The 17,874-nt window shown below is 45.7% G+C and overlaps 1 protein-coding gene across 1 annotated transcript in view; it reads left to right on the top strand.

Moving 5' to 3' along the window:
- LOC147115586 (uncharacterized) overlaps window positions 1-17,874 on the top strand; it is a 217,811-nt gene that overhangs the window by 164,757 nt on the left and 35,180 nt on the right. The window contains exons 28-30 of the mRNA XM_085989605.1: window positions 80-241; window positions 6,020-6,187; window positions 13,869-14,012. Coding sequence (XP_085845731.1) covers window positions 80-241; window positions 6,020-6,187; window positions 13,869-14,012 — 474 coding nt within the window. The remainder of the gene's footprint in view (window positions 1-79; window positions 242-6,019; window positions 6,188-13,868; window positions 14,013-17,874) is intronic.

Consider the following 17,874-nt stretch of genomic DNA (forward strand, 5'->3'; position numbering starts at 1 on the left):
CTGAGCATTAGTTCTGAATACAAAGCATACCTAGTTTCTGTCCGAAGTGACATTTATTATTTGTTTCTATTATTTTTAGGACGGGATGGAGTTCCGGGATTCCCAGGACTTAAAGGATCCCAAGGCGATCGCGGCCTGACTGGACTGCCAGGCAATCTTGGCCCACCAGGTTTCCCTGCAGATAAAGGCGATCCAGGTCCAGTTGGGCCTCCAGGGCGTTCTGGTTTACGTGGCCCCCAAGGTGAAGGGTATTTGAAACATTGTGACATGACTGGGGGAGTTGCACATGCAGAAGCCAATTCACATTGGATGACCATGGGAGGAATTTTAACACCACCCCCATGACGGGTGGGAGAGAGTCGGGGGTGTTGGGGGGTTAAAATTAAAATTCGCGTAACGTGATGTCAACCCACCACGTACGCGCCTGTCGCCATCTTTACGGCTGGTGCCTGTGTCCCGCTCTTGTGAAGCAAGACACCTTAGTGTAAATCAGTTGGGACACATCGTTATAAAACTCGCCCCAGGCAACACCACAGGAGTAGATTTTAAAAATATATTTTAATCCCTTTTTTTGTGATTGATAATCTACTTTTCCATTTTTTTCTTGCTGCTAAACTCATTTTATTTAACCTACAATATAGGAGTCTTGTGGTTTATTATAGGGTATATAACACCTTTTCGGTGCTTTTGAGGGTATACAGTATTATGCCCGTGTGTAATTGAGACACGGACTGCAGGAGTTGGTTATAACAGGTCTTTACTGAGTGGAGACAACCTGGAACTACTATGCAAAAGTTACTACACAGGCTTATATACAGGGGTGGTCACTACTGGTACTGCAGTATACAGGGGCTGCAGAATATAGTTCCTTCTGCAAAGTACATACACTACAATTCCTCCCCTTTTAGCTAAACAGTACATAACATTCGATTAATAATTAAATAACATATTTACAATTACAGTTGCTAGATACATTAGTTGAAGTTAAGCAATTATAAGTTCAGTCTTTGAGGAGGCTTCCTGATTCTGTCTGGATAACGCCTCTTTAGGGTATCAAGTTCTTCTGGCAAAGTTGATTCGGGATCAACGTCGTTGTTTGGTTCGTCTGCTTCCAATGTCACCGATTCTGAGGTAGATGCAATTGGTACTTCGGTTTCATCACCAGGTGTATCGGATCGTGGTGTGGAATTGACGTTTTCCAGTGACTCTAGAATCTGGTCAGCATGGCGTCTTACAATGCTCTCTCCAACGTCCACGGTTTACATTAGAGGTCCTTGCCGTGTACAGATCGTTCCTGGCTGCCATTTCTCTGTGCGGTAGTCCCGCGCCAAAACTGGTTGACCTATCTTAAAACTCCTGGTCGGCCTTTCATTCATATTCTGAAACTGCCTGTTCTCCACATCTCTTCTGATGTTTGGCTTAACCAAATCCAAGCGGCATCGTAGTCTTCGATTGAAGAACATCATGGCTGGAGTTTGGTTGGTAACCGCATGTGTCGCATTCCGGTAGGCAAACAAGAAGTTGTCCACCTTGTGTTGTAGGGGTATGTCTTCATTACACATTGCCTTGATAGCCTTCTTGAATGTTTGAACGAACCTCTCAGCCAATCCATTGGTGGCTGGATGATATGGGGCGGATGTGTAATGCTTAACACCATTGTTCTTTAAGAACCTCCGGAACTCTTCAGACACAAACTGTGGTCCATTGTCGGAGCAAATCTGTTCAGGCAGCCCATTTCTGGCGAATATGGTTCGTAAGACTGTGATAGTTTTTTCTGTGGTGGTTGAGGACATTTTTATTACCTCTGGCCACTTTGAATGTGCATCCACCGCAATTAAAAACATCGAGTCCATAAATGGACCAGCAAAATCAATGTGCACCCTTTGCCATGGAGATGAGGGCCACTCCCAAGGATGTAGAGGGGCTTGTGGTGGGGCATTTTGGACCTTCTGGCATCCTGTACAGCTCTTGGTCATCTCTTCGATTTCTCTATCGATTCCCGGCCACCACACAAACGCTCTGGCTAAGTTCTTCATTTTTACCCCTCTCAGATGACCCTCATGAAGCTCATTGAGCATTCTATCCTTCAGTTTGGGTGGAATTACTACTCTGGATCCACACATCAAGGTTCCTCTGCACACTGACAGCTGTTCTCTTCTCGGCGAGAATGCTGGCAGCAGTGGTTCGCCATGTGCTGGCCATCCCTTCACCGTTAAATCATAGACCCAGGAGAGTGTCGGGTCATTTCGTGTTTCCTTTTCTATGTTTGCATTCGTCACAGGGAGACATTCGACTATGGTCGAGTGGAATATCTCCACCGGATCCACTGCAGGTGCTTCTTCCACCGTCGGCAACGGTAGGCGCGACAATCCATCAGCATTCCCATGCTGTTTAGTTCCTTTGTACTCGATGTCATATTGGTGTGCCCCTAGGAAAAGGGACCACCTCTGTAGCCGTTGTGCTGTCATTATCAGTACGCCCTTCTGAGGGTTGAAAATGGAGACAAGAGGTTGATGATCAGTTAGTAGAGTAAATTTCTGACCGTGCAGGTAGTGATTGAACTTCTTCACCCCCCACACCAGGCTGAGGGCCTCTCTGTCAATCTGGGTGTAGTTACGCTCGGCTGAAGTTAACGAGCGTGATGCAAAAGCTATCGGCCTCTCTGAACCAGCAAGGAATTTATGTGACAGTACCGCTCCAATGCCGTAGGGAGATTCATCACACGCCAGTCTTATCGGTAGTGATGGGTTGTAGTGAGCCAATACTTCCCTTGAAGTGATGAGGTCCTTACTTGTCTGAAAGGCCCGCTTACATTCATCGCTCCATTTCCATGCTACTCCGGTTTGTAGTAGGGCGTTCAGTGGGTGCAGAATTGTGGACAAATTCGGCAAAAACTTATGGTAGTAATTCACCAATCCAAGGAATGACCTCAGTTGCGACACATTTTCAGGCGCTGGAGCCTTAACTACCGCTTCAATTTTGTCAGGGGACTTATGTAACCCCTCTTCATCAATCACGTGGCCACAATACGATATCTATTTCTTAAAAAACTCGCACTTGGGGCAATTGGCTCGTAGCCCATGTTCTCTTAGTCTAGTGAGCACCTGCTCTAGGTTGGCAAGGTGTTCACTGTTATTTTCACCTGTCACTAGGATGTCGTCCAAGTAACTGAGTCCCCGGAATCCCTTGCAGGACTTGTTCCATCGCTCTTTGCCATATCGCCGGAGCTGATGCTACTCCGAATACCAGTCGATTATACTGGTAAAGACCTTTGTGAGTGTTTATCGTGAGATACTTCCTAGAGGATTCTTCAACTTCCATCTGCAAATATGCTTGTGCTAGGTCAATTTTTGTAAAACGCTTCCCTCCAGATAGTGAGGTGAAAATATCTTCTATCCTCGGAAGAGGATATTGTACTGTGTGAAGGACTGGGTTCACCGTCACCTTGAAGTCCCCACAGATGCGAACCTTCCTTGGCTCCTCAGACTTATTGTTCAACGTTTTCTTTATGACAGGAACGATGGGTGTCGCCCACTCGCTCCAGTCTACCTTAGATAACACGCCTGCATTCTCCAGATTCTCCAGCTCTGCCTCGATGGCTGGGCGAATTGCATATGGTACCGGTCTTGCTTTAAAGAACTTGGGAATTGCATTCTCTTCTATTTTTATCGAGGCGGTTACGCCTTTAAGAGTTCCCAGTTCTTGTTGAAATACCTCTTTGGCGTTATCTAAGATTGTTGACAATCGTCCAGGTGTGACGTCGTCATCCTTTTTACCAGCCACCGTCAGTGCCTGAATGGAGTGCCAGTCTAAACTTATCTTTCTGATCCATTCACGTCCCAATAACGGTGGTCCACCATCTTGCAGTATGTACAGATACAATTTCTGAGTTTCCTTGCCGTTGTATTCGACAGGCACCCTTATTTTCCCTCTGGGGTATACTTTTTGCCCCGTATACGTCTTCAAGACAATGGATGTCTCTTTCAAGGGTATGTGTGAGAATAGCCGCTCATAGTCTCGGCGATTCATGACGGTCAGAGCTGATCCTGTATCCAATTCCATTTTGACTTGGGACCCTGCTATCGTGAGGGTGACCCAAATGGTTCGGTGATCCTCTTTTGCGATTACGTTGTGAAGTTTGAGACAGCTTAGTCTCTTGTTCCCGGATTCACTATCGCTCATCTGGTCTTCGGAACTACTGTCCGTCATCTTTTGTACTGTCCTGTACTGTTCCTTAGTAGCCTTTTTGTTGTCGTTAGTCTTCTTCCCAGACCTGCAAACTCGTGCAATGTGTCCCATCTTTCTGCATTGCCTGCATATTTTGTCCTTGGACCAGCAGTCCTTCTAGTCATGGGTTGTTCTGCCACAGCAATAACATTTTTCAAATCCCCGTGTCATTTCGTGGGTGCCGTATTCCTGTGGCTTTTGCTGTATTTCTGCAGCTCCCCTTGCTGCTGCTTCGTACGATACTGCCACGCTGAAAGCCTTATCTAGCGTCAGCTCTTTCTCTGAGAGTAACCTCTTCTGGGTTCCTTCACTCAGGAGTCCACAGACAAATTTGTCCCGTAGGGTATCTGCCAGTCCTGCTCCGAACTGGCAGTGCTTTGATAGCTTGTGTAGTTCCGTAAGGTAATCAGCATTGCTCTCATCTTTATGCTGATTTCTCCTGTGGAATTTAAATCTTTCTGCTATCAGCAGCGGTGTAGGATTTAGGTGTTCCTGTAGGATATCAACAATTTTGTTAAAACTCTTCGCCTTCGGTTTGGCTGGAGTAATCAGGTTCCGCAATAGGCCGTACGTTCTTGCGCCCATTAAGTTTAGTAGTACCGATGCCTTTTTCTCATCGGCTACTTCGTTTGCCTCGCAATATACCTCGACTCTTTCCACATACGTGGTCCAGTCTTCTATTGCATTATCGAAGGCAGTGATATTGCCAGTCTTCGGCATCTTGGAAATCTAAGATGGCGCCTCCCGCACTTTGCCTTCTTCCCCGATTTACAAAATGGCGCCTCCTACGCTTTGCCTGCTTCCCCGCTGGATTAAGATGGCGCCTCCCGCGCTTTCTGCCTTCTCCGCTGCTGCTAGCGCTGTTGCTGGCGTTTTATGCCTTGATGGCGACGCCCTATGGTCTTCGCGCACTTCCCCCCGCGCTGCTGCTAACGCCGCTCTCTGTGGTTCCCGTAACAAACTGCAGCTCCTCGCGGCTTTCTGCGTTTCTAATTTTTTTAATTATTTCCCCGTCGTCGGAGCAACCCTGCGGAATACTTGCCTCCCTCTTCTCGGGTCTGCATGCTGCCCGGCTTCGTAGCACCGGCCGCGCCCTGTGTGCTCCACCCTCTCTCTCCTCTTCCCAACAACGCTGCTCGGCCCCGTTGAAAAGCCACCCGATCGAGCTCTAGACCGCCGCAGCCCAGGAAGGATCAGTGTACTACCTGCCACCAGCCCGATTAGCTGAAACACCATCGACAGGATAACCAAGCCCCGCTCTCGACAGCCTCTCCTGCAAATCTTCAACTCCGATGAATCAAAGGCGGATGCCCACGGTCGATGCCCGTTTCTTCTGTTCGTTTGATTTTTTTTTTTCTTTCTTCTGGCCTCGACCTCTGATAGCTTCGCTTCAGGGATGGATCCCCATGAGGAGGTGCAGACTGTAGGTAAGTTCGGATCTTCTCGTCGCCAGTATTATGTCCGTGTGTAATTGAGACACGGACTGCAGGAGTTGGTTATAACAGGTCTTTACTGAGTGGAGACAACCTGGAACTACTGTGCAAAAGTTACTACACAGGCTTATATACAGGGGTGGTCACTACTGGTACTGCAGTATACAGGGGCTGCAGAATATAGTTCCTTCTGCAAAATACATACACTACATACAGTACCTTGTACAATTCAAGGGAATATTATACTAAGGGGTATACAATGCCATGTATGTATCACAGGGAATATAGTGCTTTGTGTGCTTATCTTTTTAATGTGTACATTTCAATGTACTGAACCTTTGATATTTTTCCTGTTTCAGGTCTATCTCAAAAAGGATTTTCAGGAAATCCAGGTCCCTTAGGCCCAGCAGGGATGAAGGGTCTTCAAGGGATTCCTGGGAATCCGGGAACACGTGGTCCAATTGGCATACAGGGTCAACCAGGTCCTGTGGGCACAAGTGGAACACCCGGGTTTCCTGGTCCAGCCGGTAGGTTATGTAAAATAACCCATATTTCCTGACAGTAAGTATTTGTGCAATATCTTACTTGTATTTTAACAATAGGTTCTTCAGCATTTCTCATCCTTCAGATACTGATTACTAACCCAACTCATCAATAGGGAAAAATCACATGAATCCTATTTCTTTCTGGTGTTCTAATGCAACGTTCAAAACACATAACCCTTCCCCTCCTACGAAGTGCCTAATACCTCCCTTTAGCTTATTCCTTCAGTTCCCTCTTTTCCAGAGACTGGTCATTAATGTCTTGCCAAGCAACTATAAAAATCATGAGTGAATATTATTAGGCAATTCCATAATAAAAGCTCTAGAAAGTTGCACGATTGCCAAGTCAGTGGATTTTATTTTTGTTATTTGCGCAACCGCCCGATTTTCAGCTATCCGAGGCGCGGGTGTAAAGGTCGACCTCGTCATTGGAAAATCAGAGCTGGACATCGCACTAAGATATCTTAGCATTGCACCTTGACAGTTCATTGTTGGTTGTATAGCGAGGGCCTAAAAAGGGGGTATTTTTTCCCCTGTAAATGTTCTCACCTCCTCTCCTGAGTCCATTGACTCCTTGCTGGGTTATAGTCCAAGGGCTCTACGTGTTCTATAGCTGGGGTTCGCAACCTTTTTGTTTCCGAGGCCCGCCCCCCCCCCCCCCCCCCCACCACGTGTTATAAAAATTCCACGGACCCCCTGTAACACAACACAAGTATTTTTTTTCTGTACAAAAATTCTCTCAGCGCCGCTCCCGCTCACCATGTTGCTGCTGCTGCTGCTGCTATCCCGGCACAGCCCACGCCCATCCCACTCAGTCTTTTCCTCCACATGGGCCCCCAATCACCTGACCCTCGGTCTCCCTCCTTCCCCCCCCAACCCCCGACTCCCTCACTGATTGTTCCTGCCACATAAGTCGGTCCCAGCTCTCTGCTCGATTGTCAGTCAAACAGCCTTTCTCCCTTCATCGCTAGTACTTTCATAATTAATAAACAAAATTGTACAATGAAAATGAAAAAAAAACACATAAATTTTAAGGCCCGTATGATTTTACTCCCAAATTGCTGGCAGCAGTGTCCAGATCAATGTTTTATTCCTGGCAACTCCAGGACAGTCCTGGCAGGTTGCAATCTGAGCTGGAGGCCAACATTGGGTATGAACAATCAGGTCTGTCTGTGATGCCCTCCTTGGTAGAGCTAGACTGCTAACACGCAAGGTAGAGGCTCGCAGGTGAAGAATGAATGAGGTTAGGCACCAAAGGGCAGCCAGCACCCTTGTAACTATTCTACAGTGCGAGTCAACACTTTGAAGACAGCAGGAGAGAAAATGGAGGAAAAATTAGACAGTGCAGAATATTTAAATAAGTTTGCAAACTGCTTTAGTTTTGCTGGTAAGAAAAACGTCAAATCTAATAGTTTCCTAATGTTGACATATTCCGCTCTTCTTGCTCCATGAAGACAGTGACTCACTGTTCGACCCCAGCAGCTCCTTTGCTCCTTGCAGCTGTCGCCAATTTCCTTGCCCCTTCTTCATTTGATTGACAATCGCGACTGCGCGAATAACAAAAATAGGACAAATAGAAATCAAATCTGAAACGGATCCGACGTACGTGCGCCCGTGTGGAGCTGCCATTGACTGATTTCAATAGTCCCAGAATACTTTAACTGAATGGGTTACAGTTGTCACTGGTGACATATGGCAGTCAGAGGATTCAGGGGGCAAGGGGTGAAAGTAGAAGAGCAACTGTCCCAATTAGCCCAGGGGAGCAACCCATGCAAGCGTGGCATTAGGACAAGCATGGGGGAGGACGAAATATACAGCGAGACCTGGCGAGAGGAGAGCGGAGGACAGAGTGCTCGAGCCAGGGGATCTGTGCTCAGCGACCAGCGACCGCCGCCTCTCTTCCTTCACAGGGAGCGAGGGCTTGGGCTCAGCGACAGCTGCCACCATCATCGTACGGACATTCAGGGGTGGGAACAGAGGTCCGAGCCGGGGCTGGAGCCACCAGTTTGCTCAGCTTGATCCCACCTTTACGCAATGGTGTATTTTTCTTTTTTATAAATCTGATTTTTTTTAAATCCCGGGAGGTTATTTATGGTGGACCTCTTCAAACTTTTGGCCACGGACCCCCGGTTGGGAACTATTGTTCAATAGTGGCCATTTCTAACGTGACAACCTTAATCATGTCGACGGGATGGTCAGGCACAGGGGCAGCACAGCTACACCTGATCCTGTCCTCCCTAACACACGTACACACAGACACAAGTGTCAGTAAGGGTCATTGGACAGTGATCAGGAGCTGGAGCCCTCAGCAACGTTGCCATCTCTATCATAGAACAATTGCAGTACCCCACTTTATCTCAGTTGAAATCAGCTCAGACTCAGAATCAAACTTGTGACAACTACTAATGAGGTAAACTGTGGGGGAGGGTTTAAACTAAAATGGCAGGGGGTTGAGAACCTGACCAGGGAGACAAAGGAAAGGGAAACAAGGATAGAAGCAAAAGACAGGAAGGAGAAAAACAAAGGTGGCAATCGGAGAAATCAAGGGTTTAAAACAAACATGGCCACAGTAAATAATAATTCTAAAAGGTCTAAGAGCATTAAAAAAACAAGCCTGAAGGCTTTGTGTCATAATGCGAGGAGCATTCGTAATAAGGTGGATGAATTAGCAGCGCAAATAGAGGTAAATGAATATGATATGATTGGAATTACGGAAACATGGCTCCAGGGGGACCAAGGCTGGGAACTCAACATCCAGGGGTATTCAATATTCAGGAAAGATAGGCAAAAAGGAAAAGGAGGTGGGGTAGCATTGCTGGTTAAAGAGGGGATTAACACAATTGTAAGGAAAGATATTAGCTCTGATGATGTGGAATCTGTATGGGTAGAACTGAGAAATACCAAAGGGCAGAAAACATTAGTGGGAGTGGTGTATAGACCCCCAAACAGTAATGCCAAGGTTGGGGATGGCATTAAAAGGGAAATTAGAGAAGCGTGCAATAAGGGCACAGCAGTCATCATGGGTGACTTTAATCTACATATAGATTGGGCTAACCAAATTAGTAACAATACTGTGGAGGAGGAATTCCTGGAGTGTATACGGGATGGTTTCCTGGACCAATATGTCGAGGAACCAACTAGGGATCAGGCCATCTTAGACTGGGTATTATGCAATGAGAAAGGATTAATTAGCAATCTTGTTGTGCGAGGCCCCTTGGGTCAGAGCAATCATGATATGATCGAATTCTTCATTAAGATGGAGAGGGAAGTAGTTGACTCAGAGATTAAGGTCCTGAATTTAAATAAAGGGAACTATGATGGTATGAGACGCGAGTTGGGTAGGATTGATTGGGTAATGTCACTCAAAGGGTTGACAGTGGATAGGCAATGGCAAACATTCAAAGATCACATGGATGAACTACAGAATTTGTTTATCCCAGTTTGGCATAAAAATAAATCAAAAAAGGTGACTCAACCGTGACTAACAAGGGAAATTAGGGATAACATAAGATCCTAGCTGATAAGGGAATTAGGGGTTACGGGGAGCGGGCAGGGAAGTGGATGTGAGTCTAGGTTCGGATCAGCCATGATCCTATTGAATGGCGTAGCAGGCCCGAGGGGCTGTATGGCCTACTCCTGCTCCTACTTCTTATGTTCTTACATGTTCTTATGTTCTTATCCAAAGAGAGGGCATATAAATTGGCCAAAAAAAGCAGCAAACCTGAGGATTGGGAGCAGTTTAGGATTCAGCAAAGGAGGACAAAGGGATTAATTAAGAGGGGGGAAATAGATTATGAAAGTAAGCTTGCAGAGAACATAAAAACTGACTGTAAAAGCTTTTATAGATATGTGAAGAGAAAAAGATTGGTGAAGTCAAGCATAGGTCCCTTGCAGTCAGAATCAGGGGAATTTATAATGGGGAACAAAGAAATGGCAGACCAATTAAATACATATTTTGGTTCTGTCTTCACAAAGGAGGACACAAATAACCTCCCAGAGATGTCGGGGAACATAGGGACTAATGAGGGGGAGGAACTGAAAGAAATCAGTATTTGTAGGGAAATGGTGTTGGGGAAGTTGATGGGATTGAAGGCCGATAAATCCCCAGGGCCTGATAATCTACATCCTAGGGTACTTAAGGAAGTGGCCCTGGAGATAGTAGATGCATTGCTGGTCATCTTCCAGAACTCGATAGACTCTGGAACAGTACCCGTGGATTGGAGGGTAGTTAATGTTAGCCCACTATTCAAAAAAGGTGGTAGAGAAAAAGCGGGGAATTAAGCCTGACATCGGTAGTGGGGAAAATGCTAGAGTCCATTTTAAAAGATGTAATAGCAGAGCACTTGGAAAGCAGTGACAGGATTGGACAAAGTCAACATGGACTTAAAAAAGGTAAATCGTGCTTGACTAAGCTACTGGAATTTTTTGAGGATGTAACTGGTAAAATAGATAAGGGAGATCCAGTGGATGTGGTGTATTTGGACTTTCAGAAGGCTTTCGATAAGGTCCCGCATAAGAGATTAGCTTGTAAAATTAAGGCACACGGGATTGGGGGCAAGGTATTGACTTGGATAGAGAACTGGTTGGCAGATAGAAAGCAAAGAGTTGGAATAAACGGGTCGTTTTCCGAGTGGCAGGCAGTGACTAGTGGGGTACCGCAAGGATCAGTCCTAGGACCCCAGCTGTTCACAATATATACTAATGATCTGGACGAGGGAATTGGATGTAGTATCTCCAAATTTGTAGACGACACAAAGCTGGGTGGGAGGGTATGCTGTGAGGAGGATGTTGTGAAACTCCAGTACGATTTGGACAGGTTGGGTGATTGGGCAGAAACATGGCAAATGCACTATAATGTGGATAAATGTGAGGTTAACCACTTTGGTGGCAAAAACAGGAAGGCAGATTATTATTTGAATGGCAATAGATTGGGAGAAGGGGAAGTGCAAAGAGACTTGGGTGTTCTTGTGCACCAGTCGCTGAAGGTAAGCATGCAGGTGCAGCAGGCGGTGCACATCACGGAGTCCACATCACGGAAGACCTCTCCTGGTCCCTCAATACCTCCTCTCTGGTGAAGAAGGCCCAGCAGCGCCTATATTTCCTAAGGAGGCTGAAGGGCTGTAACCTGTTACCCCTGATCCTCTCTAACTTTTTCCGCTGCACAATAGACAGCATCCTGACGAACTGTATCACAGTATGGTATGGCAGCTGTAGCTACTATGATCGGAAAGCCCTGCAGTGGGTAGTCAAAACTGCCCAACGCATTACCGGCACCCGGCTACCGACCATAGAGCAAATATACCAGAAACGCTGTTTATAGAGGTCATGGACCATCATCAAAGACCCTACCCACCCCAGCCACAGTCTGTTCACCCTCCTGCCATCTGGGAGATGCTACAGATGCATTTGCACCCGAACGACCAGATTTAGGAACAGCTTCTTTCCCAGGGCTGTCATCCTACTGAACTCCACAAATAAACTCTAAAGCCTGCACATCTGCCAATGCACTTTATTATGTTTATGTTTATGTTAATGTATTACAAGCCAAATGAATGTTGAATGTTTAAATGTCTTAATCTAAATGTACACTCTCGGGAGCCGCAAGCCTACATTTCGTTGTACTGCACTTGTGCACTAACAATGACAATAAAGTTGATTATTATTATTATTATTATAGAAGGCAAATGGTATGTTGGCCTTCGTAGCGAGAGGGTTCGAGTACAAGAACAAGGATGTCTTGCTGCAGTTGTACAGGGCCTTGGTGAGACCGCACCTTGAGTATTGTGTGCAGTTTTGGTCGCCTTATCTGAGGAAGGATGTTCTTACCATGGAAGGAGTGCAGCGAAGATTCACCAGGCTAATACCTGGGATGGCAAGAATGACGTACGAGGAGAGATTGGGTCGATTGGGCTTGTACTCACTGGAGTTTAGAAGATAGAGAGGGTCTCTCATCGAAACCTATAAAATTCTGTCAGGTCTGGACAGACTAGATGCAGGACCGATCCTTGCGGTACCCTACTAGTCACTGCCTGCCACTCGGAAAACGACCCGTTTATTCCAACTCTTTGCTTTCTGTCCGCCAACCAGTTCTCTATCCAAGTCAATACCTTGCCCCCAATCCCATGTGCCTTAATTTTGCACGCTAACCTCTTATGCGGGACCTTATCGAAAGCCTTCTGAAAGTCCAAATACACCGCATCCACTGGTTCTCCCTTATCTATTTTACCAGTTACATCCTCAAAAATTCCAGTAGATTAGTCAAGCATGATTTACCTTTTGTAAATCCATGTTGACTTTGTCCGATCCTGTCACTGCTTTCCAAGTGCTCTGCTATTACATCTTTTATAATGGACTCTAGCATTTTTCCCACTACCGATGTCAGGCTTACCGGTCTATAATTCCCCGCTTTTTCTCTGCCACCTTTTTTGAATAGTGGGGTAACATTAGCTACCCTCCAATCCATGGGTACTGTTCCAGAGTCTATCGAGTTCTGGAAGATGACCAGCAATGCATCTACTATTTCCAGGGCCACTTCCTTAAGTACCCTGGGATGTAGATTATCAGGCCCTGGGGATTTATCGGCCTTCAGTCCCATCAATTTTCCTAACACCATTTCCCTACAAATACTGATTTCTTTCAGTTCCACCCTTTCATCAGACCCTATGTTCCGCGGTATTTCTGGGAGGTTATTTGTGTCCTCCTTTGTGAAGACAGAACCAAAATATGTATTTAGTTGGTCTGCCATTTCTTTGCTCCCCATTATAAATTCCCCCGATTCTGACTGCAAGGGACCTACGCTTGACTTCACCAATCTTTTTCTCTTTACATATCTATAAAAGCTTTTACAGTCAGTTTTTATGTTCCCTGCAAGCTTACTCTCATATTCTATTTTCCCTTTCTTAATTAATCCCTTTGTCCTCCTTTGTTGAATCCTAAACTGCTCCCAATCCTCAGGATTATTGCTTTTTCTGGCCAATTTGTATGTGCTCTCCTTGGATCTTATGCTATCCCTAATTTCCCTTGTTAGCCACGGTTGAGTCACCTTTTTTGTTTTATTTTTATGCCAAACTGGGATGAACAACTTCTGTAGTTCATCCATTCGGTCTTTGAATGTTTGCCATTGCCTATCCACCGTCAACCCTTTGAGTGCCATTCCCGGAAGGATGCAGGAAGGATGTTCCCGATGGCTGGGGAGTCCAGAACTAGGGGTCATAGTCTAAGGATAAGGGATAAGCCATTTAGGACTGAGATGAGGAGGAATTTCTTCACCCAGAGAGTGGTGAACCTGTGGAATTCTCTACCACAGAAGGCAGTAGAGGCCAATTCATTAAATATATTCAAGAAGGAGTTAGATATATTTCTTAAGGCTAAAGAGATCAAGGGATATGGGGAGAAGGCAGGGACAGGGTACTGAATTTGGATGATCTGCCATGATCTCATTGAATGGCGGAGCAGGCTCGAGGGGCTGAATGGCCTACTCCTGCACCTGTCTTCCATGTTTCTATGTTTCTATTCAGCCCTGGGGTGGGTGGGGGACAGGGGGTGAGAAGCCTAACAAAGGGGTCGATGACTGGATGGGGCATTGTTGTAATAACAGAGGCCTGTTGTAATAACTTACTTGTAATATGTGGGAGCATTCATTGAGTGTATTCCTTTTATGGATTAGGCAGCGAAGGTAGCCAAGGCATTCAGGGATTTCCAGGAGCATCAGGTCCACGAGGATATCCAGGAATTCCTGGACAACAAGGACTAAGAGGGGATGATGGAAGACAAGGCCCTGATGGACAAAGAGGGTTTTATGGAAGCAAAGGTATCGAGCATTGGATTTCCTTTTGATATGTCGCTTTAGGAGTGTAATGTATTTTAGCATTTTTTTTCAGACACAATTGGGCAGGAATTTAACTCAGGAGTCGGGTTGGAGGTGGGACTACAACTTTCGGGGTTGTAGTCCCGCCTCCATCGAGATGCGGCCAATCCACGCGATTTTAACTTGATTGACCTTGTTGAGCCTGCCCAGCGGGCTCAGCAGGCCAATTAAGGGCCACCCGGCAACAGGTGACGTCACAGACTGAAATTTCATCTGTCAAGAGCTTTTGACAGATGAAATATCAGTGTTTCACAGCTGTTTGAAGCTGTCAAACACTGACAGTCTTACTTCTAACCTGAGTCCTTCTCCACAGACTCGGTTAGAAATCTCTCCTGCACAGTAAGCTGCAGGCTGTCACTTTTGACAGTTCGCAGCCACTCTGCTTTCTGTGCCGGTGAGATGAGGGATTCCCGGAACCTAAAGGAAGGAAGGCTGAAAAGGTAAGAAAAGGTATGTAAAACTTATTTAAATCACTTTAGACACACCAAACACACTTACCTTTGCACTCATGCACACATCACTCACCTGAACACCGGGTTTGGGTGTGGGATGGGGTCGGGACCCCTGATTTCGGGATTTTAACCCCCCGCATGCCTCCAATCCCGACTCCACGGCACAATGAAAATTCTGCCCATTAACTAAACGGCAACATAGTCCATTTGTAACTTTGTTTAATTACAGGGATCAGCATTTCTATTATGACAATAATGGACTTTCTTTTGTGTTTTATGGTGGATTGGGGCCTGGGGTTTATGAATTCTGCTCTTTCTCTCTCCTCTTTCTCCATTAAAAAAAAAAAAATTCTTCCTTTCTTTACATCTTCAGCATCACAGACCATTCTTGAACCACACACGAGGCCTTGGGTTCTTGAGTTCACTGTTTGAAATAGTGTGAGTGTCGTTCATTTTCTCTGTCTCCCTTTGCATTTACCTTCTACATGGTCCCTCCATATGATGGCCCAGCTTGGATGAGGAACTCGCCATATAGGGAATTGTCACAATTTGGGCCATTATTACGCAGAAAAAGTTTGGAAAATAATTATATTTAAATGTTGGGTCTTTAAAGCAAACTGCATTCATACAAGTTTAACAAAGGACTGAGAGGAAAAGTAGTTAAATATTTATGAAGTTATTTTCTTGAAGACAGAAAACAATGAGCAATTTGTTAGCCTGTCCTGGTAATGAATAAACGCCTCACACCTATTGTTCTGGGAAGTCCCTGGTCCTGTGCATTCATCGAGGACTCTCTGGCATAGATCCTCCCTGCTGATTGTAAACAGAGGAAGATAAAATCAGACATATAAACACACATTGGCTGTCAGGTTTTTAAACAGAGAGCTGCTAAAGCAGACTTTTGCCAGACTCAGGTTAGATTACAGGAGGCTACTTTTGTTTAATTCAAGCAAGATGATGTGGAGAAGTATAGCCAGTTCATTATTTTGTAGTGTTACGTGAAGGCAAGTGGTTTCGTTTGAATTGAATGAGTGTGTCCATAACTGTCTCTGTGTTTGTTTGTTGCTGTCTGAGAACTAAAACAGCTCAACAATTCATATCTAGCTTCGCCTTGTAAAGTGTTTACTCGGGCCACCTTCAAAAGGATTAGACAGGCACACGAGGGCTCGTGCCAATGACAGGAATATCCAATTCAGATCACAAAGGGATACTATTGTTACACCTTTAGTTGACATTCTTGTAGAGTTAGATATTGGGCCATATGGGCACACCCCTAAATGTAAGACATGGACTGCTTACAGGGGTGAGCAGAGCCACTGTACCCAAGAGAATATCTAAGGTAAGACCTGAAATTTGTAAATGAAGTCATAGACGTGCATATCTTGTCTTTTAATCAGCTGTGAGTCCTTTATTCTAGCATACAAGACTTTGGACTTAGCAAAATAGTCAAATAAAGTTTACTCAAAGACGCCTTGTGATTTAGGTTCTGGAATAAGATACTTTCAGCTCAAACTGCCTTGACCTACAGAGTGACATAACATATAGCCCACACCTTGACTTCCGACCTGTTTTGGTTGCCTGGTGGTTACTGGGCTGCTGTGAATCTCGTCCTCTGGTGATTCTTTTGATAATTCAAGGGGGGAGAAATTCGGTTGTTAGCGCCAGCGATTAGCGCCTAAAGAGGCCGAGAATTGGGGCGTTACCCAATTTTCGGGCGGGCGCAGTGTGTAAAGCCCGCGCCTCAATAATACACGGACTTCGGGAGAACAGTTTAACAGGTACTTTACTGGACAAGAGGCAGCTGGAAACTGAAACTACAGAAGCCTGCTAGGGCCTTTTATACAGGGGTGGTGACTGCCGGTACTGCAGTCTAAGACAGTTATTCCCTTAAAGGTACATACACAACAATTCCTCCCCTTTTAGATAAACAGTACATAACATTCATTTAACAACTAAATAATAACTAATTACAATTACAATTTTCTCAGTAATATATACATCAACTGAAATAGTCATTTATAAGTTCAGTCTTTGAGGAGGCTTCCTGATCCGGACTGGATAGCGCCTTTCTCGAGTATCCTGTTCTGGCGGTGGAGTCAATTCTGGCTCATTGTCATTGGTTGGTTCGGCAGCTTCCAATACCCCTGCTTCTGAGGTAGATGCAATCTGTACTTTGGGCTCATTACCAGGTGCACATGTTTGTGGTACAGGGTTGGCTTGTTCCTGTGACTCTAGAATCTGGTCAGCATGGCGTCTCACGATGCTCTCTCCAATGTCCACTGTGTACATTAGTGGCCCCTGCTGTGTGCATATCGTGCCTGGCTGCCATTTTTCTGTTCGGTAGTCGCGGGCCAAGACTGGTTGCCCTATCTTGAAGCTCCTGGTTGGCTTCTCAGTTATGTGCTGGAACTGCTTATCCTCAACATCTCGTCTTATGTTTGGTTTGAGCAAATCCAAGCAACATCTTAGTCTCCGGTTGAAAAACAGTACGGCTGGAGTTTGGTTGGTTACTGCATGTGTCGCATTCTGGTAAGCAAACAGGAAGTTATCCACCTTGTGTTGCAGTGGTATGTCGTCATTATACATTGCCTTTATGGCCTTTTGAAAGGTCTGAACAAACCTCTCAGCCAATCCATTTGTGGCTGGATGATATGGGGCAGATGTGTAATGTTTCACCCCATTATTCTTCAGGAACCTCCGGAAATCCTCAGACACAAACTGTGGGCCATTGTCGGAACAGATCTGTTCTGGCAACCCATTCCTGGCGAAGATGGCCCTTAGGACTGCAATAGTTTTCTCCGTGATGGTGGAGGACATTTTAATGACCTCTGGCCATTTCGAATGGGTGTCCACAGCGATTAGAAACATTGAGTCCATAAATGGACCAGCGAAATCAATGTGTACCCGTTGCCATGGAGATGAGGGGCACTCCCATGGATGTAGCGGGGCCTGTGGTGGAGCGTTTGGACCTTCTGGCATCCTGTGCATCTCTTGGTCATATCCTCGATTTCTTTATCGATTCCCGGCCACCACACAAACGCCCTGGCTAGGCTCTTCATTTTTACCCCTCCCAGATGACCCACGTGAAGCTCATTGAGTACTCTATCTCTCAACTTGGGTGGAATTACCACTCGGGATCCACACATCAAGGCTCCCCGGCACACTGACAGCTGTTCCCTCCTTGGCGAGAATGCTGGCAACAGTGAGTCACCATATGCTGGCCATCCCTTCACCGTCAAATCATAGACCCGAGAGAGTGTCGGGTCATTTCGGGTTTCCTTCTCAATACTTGTGTTTGTAACAGGCAAACATTCGACTATGGTCGCATGGAATATCTCCACAGGGTCCACTGC

Source organism: Somniosus microcephalus, chromosome 6, assembly GCF_052327205.1.
Source record: "Somniosus microcephalus isolate GS21.2 chromosome 6, FLI_Smic_1.0, whole genome shotgun sequence".
In the NCBI taxonomy this organism is placed as follows: domain Eukaryota; kingdom Metazoa; phylum Chordata; class Chondrichthyes; order Squaliformes; family Somniosidae; genus Somniosus; species Somniosus microcephalus.